We start from the raw sequence: 7,295 nt of genomic DNA, 5'->3' as shown, positions 1-7,295 counted from the left end.
GCCAAATATTTTAGGTAGAAAACAACCCATTTTTCAATTGGCTGGGAAAATCCTGTTTTTGTTGCAATTGTATTTTTGTACCCTCTGGGATTCAAACTGAGAGTTTAGCACAAAACAAAAATCTAAATCGGTACTGAGTTATTTGTATTAAAGGCAGGTTTTGGAAGTGTCGAACAGTAAAGGGGCCTTGCTGTCTGCTGTGGGACTATTCATATGTATGGCACTATTCATATTAAAACGTGTGCTTAAGTGCTTTGTCGAGGTAGAGCCTAAATCTGAATTCTTCTTTTGATAAACAGATATGTCCTTCCAATTGGGATTCAAATGATCAAGGAAGAAAAGATGTCTGAGGGCAATTCCCAGGTCATTTCCTGCAGAAAGGCTGCATGCCCTTGTTTGCCATGCATTTTAGAAAAGGCTGAGAGTCCTCTGATCTTGATGCCTGACAGTGTTGAGACCAAAGCTAAAAAGGAGTGTCTTGTTTGGATGTATCCTGTATGACAGGGAATAGGAGTATTTTGACACATGGTTACTGAGCCAGTAATTTGAATTTCTATTTGTATTTCGAGTTTTCTTTGTGGTAACTCAAATCCTCATGTCTTCCAGGCAGTCTGCAAGCCACGAGGGCTTTGATGGTGGCTGCAATACTCCTGGGGCTCGTGGGTTTGTTTGTTGCTGTGACTGGCATGAAATGCATGAAGTGTATGGAAGATGACCAAGTCAAGAAGATGCGGATGGCTGTCTTTGGTGGGGTGATCTTCATCATTTCAGGTTGGTAACAGACAGATGCGCTTAATGTTAAATGTGCTATTTCCTAGATGGCATTTTGGTCTTAGCAGACTTTGGCTCTGTTGCTCTGGCTGCCTGAGGCATCAAATGGGTCTGTTGGCACTAGCATTACACTCTCTCTCTATGTGGACTTCATGCCTTCAATATCTGTTAGCAGAGCTGCCTTTGACCCTGCTTCAGTGAAAGGCTGTCAGCAGTCCTGCTTTGGGTGCAGTGTAACTGTGGGGGGACCTCAAATCCTTTCTTAGCTTTTCTTCCAACCAGCACTAACTGGAACAGCTCAGAACTGCCCAGGGTAGCAGCAGCTGAGCCATTAGTTGAGATGCTGATTCTGCTGCAGGCATACTTTTGCAGTGATTTTATTGATTGTTTTTTCTGAAGCCATGACATTGTGTTCCCTTTATGTGCAGGTCTGGCAGCATTGGTGGCCACATCGTGGTATGGCAACAGAGTGGCTCGGGCCTTTTATGACCCTTTCACCCCTGTCAACACCAGGTACTGACCCTTTGGGTATAAGACATTACAGTTTAGTGTGGCAAATGCTCACAGGGCTTAGTTTTGAGTAGCAGCAGCTCAAAAGAAAAGGAATTTTCTGAGCTAACTGGGTTGGCTTCAAACTGTGCAGAAAGAGTTGGGACCAGATTATCCATGTGGCTTTTAGGTCTTGGCTTTCTGTTAAGGCAGCATCACTGACAGAGACCTGACTGATGTGACTTCTACGATTTTCTTCTACTACTGGTTTGCACAGAGCTTGGCCTCAGTTCACACCCTGCACACTTGCAGCTGTGTGGGGTAACCCAAAATACTGGACTAACCTGATGTTGAAGGTCTGGATTTGAGGGTCAACAAAGCCTCAGACTGCTCCAAACTGTTGCCTTGCAGGAAGCCATGTCCATCCCAGTTTCTGCTTCCTTCTGCTTTGTGTGAATATGTTACTATGAGTAATACCTCTGGATCACAGTGTTATTCACTTTCTCCCTTCTTTCTCCCCCAGATTTGAGTTTGGGTCAGCTCTCTTCATCGGCTGGGCAGCTTCATCTCTGGCCATACTGGGGGGATCCTTCCTCTGCTGTTCTTGTCCACGGAGAGAAACTTCATATCCACCCACCCGAGGCTACCCAAAAAATGCCTCCTCCACAGGGAAGGATTATGTATAATAAAACAAAGAAGAGGAGCCACCAGCACTGGTAGTGAAAGCGATTTGGAGAGGACACTATAATGCCACTGTCCTGAGCAGAGTCCAGGCTCTAGGTTCTGCCTTCCTCTTCTCCCAAAAATTTGTATATTTTTGTAATCCTCTTTGCTACTGGACATAACTTCTCCTTTCTCTCCCAGCCCGTGGAGGCAGGCTACCCTAGGTTCATAGGTATTGCCACTGGAAAGATGAAACCTCCAAGCTTGGGTTAAGTTTAGCATTTGGGAGTAAAAGGGAAAATGATACTGTTTTTATAGATGGATGTTGGTGCTTTTTTTAGGTTTGTTTTTGTTTTTTGTTTGTTTTTTTTTTTTTTTCTAAATAGATGGTAACAATTCAGTCCCATATCCCATTAAGTTAGAGCCCAGTGTGGTGTGTATAGAAATTAAAGGAACATATATTCTATACAAAATGATGAAACCAATAGCTTAAGGGGAAACATAATTCTGGGGGAAGGACTTTAAATGCAGGAATGTTTGAAGAGATGTAAAATACTCTTGTACTGTCTTATTGGCATCATCTTCAGCACAGCACCCTGCTTTCTGTGCAGACAAAGGGTCAGACGCTATTAAATTGCAGTGACTTTACAGAAATCCATGCTGTCCGTGCACATGCTGTTGGCCAAAGGAAGATGAAGTGTAAGGTAGCAACTACAGAAGTTATCAGACTCCCAAAGCAGCTGCAGGTTTGCCTGGTGCCAGGGAAGAGCTCAAAAAAAATGATTGCCTTCTGTTTTCACTGTGTCTCTGGTGGGGCTGTTCCTTAGACACTGAGTGCTGCCAGTGATTTTCTCCTTGTTCCCACCCTGGTAGCTGAGCTTGAATCTTTATCCACTTCTGTGTGGTACAGGTCAGCTTTTAACACTTCTCTCTTTCCTTGGATCATTTGGGCTTAGTTTACTGATCTCTGTTTGCCTTATGCAGCTAGTTGTGTTAAACCAAACTGAATGCACTGCCACTCCCTGATGTTTCCCCAAGGATACCTCACATGCTGCCATTCCATCCTGTATTTCTCCTAAACACTTTCAGTGATGATATGAAGGCAAATTCTAAGAAAACTGATCCAAAGCTTATGGCATTTTCTTGTAATCCAAGCTCACCAAAGAGGAAGAAACAAACATTTTAAAGATAAAGCTATCCTTGCATATTGAGTCATATCCAAAAAAAAAAAAAAAGAAATCATGCAGTTTATTAAACGTTCCCACTTCTTCCCCTGAAACACCCAGTCAGTCACTTGGTGTTTACTTATCCTGGGAGTTAAACGTTGTAATTCCTAGAAGGATGATACCACCTCTCCAAAGCTCAACCTTTTTGTATAGAAGGAAAACGGTTGCTTCTGACCAGGCTTTATAATTGTGTTTGTGTTCAGAGGCATCAGATCTCTTGATTTCCTTCTGTAGACAGGGAGAGCCTCTGACTGAGCTATGTACCACCGTGGTGTTGGTGGTTTGTACAAGCCTTGTACCTCTGTCTTACCTGACTTTTGCAGCATAAAGTTACTAAAAGAAACCAACCAGAGCATTGGCTTCAGCTTGAGCTGATGTTGGCCTGTACTTGGAGCTGGGTCACATGTCTTCCAGTTCTCCATGGGGAATTGCCTGTGCACAGCAGCTGCCTCGTGAGACCCTGTCCTAGGAGGTGGCAGCTCAGGTCACATTAAAGAGCTGATGAAGTCTATGCTTTTGTATTTGCATTAGCCCTGAGCCAGGGAGCAGAAGCTTGTATTGGGAACTTGTATAAAGTGTTTAAACAATTTCAATAAATGGACTTTTTTTAAGGAAAATCAGGCTATTACTTCATTTCTTGTTTTTGAGCAGAACTTGGATGGTGTGCATGGAAGAGAAGAGTGGGGCTTGGGCTTTTGGGAGGCTGCCTGCCAGGATGGAGCTTGTTTAGCTGTGTGTATCTACAGCAGACATAGGTGGGGACAGATCTTCTGCAGTGAGTCAGGCAGTTGTGGCCTCTGGCAGAAACTCACCCAGTAATCTGCTGTGATTGCAGCCCAGGAACCAGAAGGTCTGCTCCTTGGCAAGGCAGGCTACACCCTGGGTGGAGCAGGAAGGGGTAGGGGGAAGGCAGATGGCTCCCTTACAGGGGGAGTGGGAGCTGCAGGAATGGGGAAGGGATGGAGGGGGTGTGGAGCCATGGTGCTCCCAGGAGAGGTGCTTTGTTTCAGTGCAGTTGTGCTTTCCATGGCTGTATCTGGGCTAGGGTATGTGCAGGCTATGGCTACCTGCATGAGATGCTCTGCCTTCAGAGCAGTGAGAGACCTGCTGATCTGTGTGTGTCTCTTAAGCTCTTATGTGCACCTCCTTGATATTTCTGGGTTAACAGGGCCATGAAGAGATGGGCTGTGGGAGGATCCATCTCACTCTAAAGCCCCTTGGGGAGTGTACTGTGCTTCTGCTAGTTGTGACAGCACAACCAGTCGGGTGTACCTTTTTTGCAGGCCAGGTAGAGAATGGTTCCTGATGGGGATGGTTTCTTCTAACCTGCACTGATACATCCCCAGGGTAGCAAGGCTCTATTGCCCTGCTTCTACCTGCCCTGGAAACCTTTTTCCATTTGCCAGGGCTCTTGTGTTCATCCTTTTCATATTTTAAAGTACTTGTGATGAGAGGCAAACTTTATTTAAAACATTTTCTTAAGCTCAGTCAAGGAGCTACCTCTTCTAGTCCCTCACTCTCCAAGGGCTGTTTGCTTTTGTAATTACAAACAAAAGGAATAGAGCTAATTAGGCCTTGTAAAGCTGGCAAAGCAAAACAGCCAGGCATGTGGCTGGCTGAGTGAGCTTGCAGTGCCTGGAGCAGGCTGGTTGCCTGGCATAGTTTGGGGTCTATGGTCATTCTTATTCCAGCCTGTCAATTAGTCAAGGATTTCCATTGAGATTAATTTTTTCCCATGTTTTCATGCTCGCTCCCTCTCCAAGGACTTATGCAAGTTCTGCTCTGAAGTTTCCTGGGCAGAAGATAGGAAAGCAATCCCACCTATAAAATGATCAGTAGGACTTCTCAGCAGCTGGCAAAAATTGGCCACTGCAGGAGATGCAGATCTGTGTGCGAGACTGACACAGATGAAGGAGCCAGAGGCTACCTTGTTTGTTTGTTTGCTATACTTTTAATTTGACAAAATTCACAGCCAAACCTTCATTTGCCCTGCCTTTCTTGTGTGATCATGCAATTCTACTTGGCTGTGTTTTTAACAGCCCTTTGGCCATCTCTGCTGTAGGTTGCATAGGAAAAGAGTTACATGGGTTGAAAGTTGGGGGAGAGTTTCTCACTAGGTTTCAATCTTTGCGTGTGACTGGCATTCCTGCAATGAAATGATGGCATTTGTGCAGACAATGGGAACTTTGACTGCTTCTTGGCATCTTCTTCCATACCATATTTATTATTCACATTGTGCCAAAGCTCTGTATGCTATGCAGGGAACTTGACTGTCAGTGGGAATTACATGCTCATTTATATTGCTTAGATATTTCAAAGGAGTAAGAGAGCTCAAGATGTTTTTGGAATAGCATCAGCCTGTTGGATTTCTTGTCTTCTCCAATTCAATTTTAAGAAATCATCCATGCTCACGCCTTTACCAGTTTCAGTTCTGATTTGTACATGAGCTTCTTGTAATAAATTTGGCTTTGTTTTCTGTACTGCTCTGAACATATAAAGAGTATTAAACCATTGAAAACTTACAACTAGGATCCCAGAAGTAACCAAGAGATCTGGTGACAAATATTAGTGAAATACTAATAAAAGCTCAGAATCTTTTAAATATAAGGCAGAAACAGAAATAATGGCATTACTGAGGGACAGAAGTTAATGCAGGACTTCTGCTTAAAAGAAAACCCCAGAAATGGCAGTAACTTTCTGAAGTTCTGCAAAAGTAGATTTATAAATCTGGATGAGTAACCAGACTGAAAGAGCTCAGCCCTTTTGTCCTGAGCATGGAGACCTGGAATAACTGGGGCAACCGGTGAAGTGACAGTGGTGTAAAATTATCTCAGTGTTTCCACAAAGGGCAGCTAAAAGATGCCAATAGTAGCAGCATCCTCCAAGGTCTTACACTCGAGTCTACCTGAAAAGTTATTCTGCAATCAGCTCTTTGCACAGTGTCAGTCAAATCATGAAAGGGACCTTTAAAAGTCACCTAGTCCATCCCCCCTGCAATGATCAGGGATGTTTTCAATAAATCTTGAAATGTCAGACCTCACAAGTGGCCAGAGTCCTGCCAGCTTGTGTGTATGCCATCAGGATTACTCCCCCACAATGTTTGCCCACCACCTTAGCACCTACTGACTGGCAGAGGAGATGGCTGCTGTCACACAGAGCAGAGATGGGCAGCTGAGCCACAGACTTATAACAACCACATATTTCATCTGGAGCTTTGCATCCAAGTGGACAACTGATCTGAACTTTCCAAACTGGCCTTCTGATTGCAACACAAACAGTATTGCAGGGATTTTCTCCCTACCCCCTTCATTAGACTCTTCATTCCTCCACTCCCACTGTTTCTTCAATTTGCCTAGTTGTTTGCCTGCTTCTAGAAGTCCAGCCTGCAACAAGGAGCTTGGTCTTCTGTAGCATGTTGCTTTTGACCCTTTCTGCAGCTCCTGAAGTGCTGCACTCTGGTATCTGCATCACTGAGCAGAAAGGGAAAAACACTCCTTTGTTGAGCCTCATGTGCTTGATTGGAAAACATCCCAACTCCTACAGCTTTTCCAGAAAAGCCCTGCCTGGATTCCTAGCATACTGTGTCTGGGACTCAGTGTTTCTAGGGTCTACATTTCCTACAGAGACCTGCTGCAGACAACAGGAGTCCCTGGGTATGGAGCCTGTGGGTGCTCCTGCTTTGCTGCCGCAGGGGCTGTAAGCAGCCCTCAGCTGGTGGGTCCTGCCCGGGCTGGGGGCCAAGCACTGAGCAACTCCTCTGGGTAACACATCTTCTGGGCTTGCCTTGAGGCACAGAAACTGCCCTCCACTCCTACCTAGTTCGTCAGCTGGGTCCAGGAGCAGCTTTGATGTGAGAAATGTGAACTTTGATGTTAAGTTTCCTATATTTTTGCTTTGCTCTGACTCTAGGCTCTGTTTCCCTTGTGCCCTTCTTCACTGTAATTGTCCAGGTCTTCCCTCCTCCTTGAGGAAGGACCATTTGGAAAAGTGTCCATCTAACCATCTAACCATCTAACACTAGGCTGTTCCTGACTGGTACAGCCAGGCTGGGTTAGATGAGCTGGTGGCACATTCTGGGACATTGCACAAGTCTCCATTCTTATTCATGGTATTTTTGTACTTCACTCACTAAAAAGACTTGCAAAA

General features: G+C 44.8%; 1 protein-coding gene across 1 annotated transcript; it reads left to right on the top strand.

The window, feature by feature from the left end:
* Positions 1-571: 571 nt before the first annotated feature.
* CLDN1 (claudin 1) lies at positions 572-3,766 on the top strand. The gene is made up of 3 exons (XM_029960774.1): positions 572-771; positions 1,200-1,284; positions 1,784-3,766. The coding sequence occupies exons 1-3, from the start codon at positions 633-635 to the stop codon at positions 1,944-1,946; spliced, it is 387 nt and encodes a 128-aa protein (XP_029816634.1). The 5' UTR covers positions 572-632; the 3' UTR covers positions 1,947-3,766.
* The last annotated feature ends 3,529 nt before the right edge of the window (positions 3,767-7,295 follow it).

This window comes from Manacus vitellinus, unplaced genomic scaffold, assembly GCF_001715985.3.
Source record: "Manacus vitellinus isolate BGI_N305 unplaced genomic scaffold, ASM171598v3 scaffold_29_pilon, whole genome shotgun sequence".
NCBI classification, from domain to species: domain Eukaryota; kingdom Metazoa; phylum Chordata; class Aves; order Passeriformes; family Pipridae; genus Manacus; species Manacus vitellinus.
Note: the sequence above shows the minus strand (reverse complement) of the source record. Positions and strands in the feature narration are given on the sequence as shown.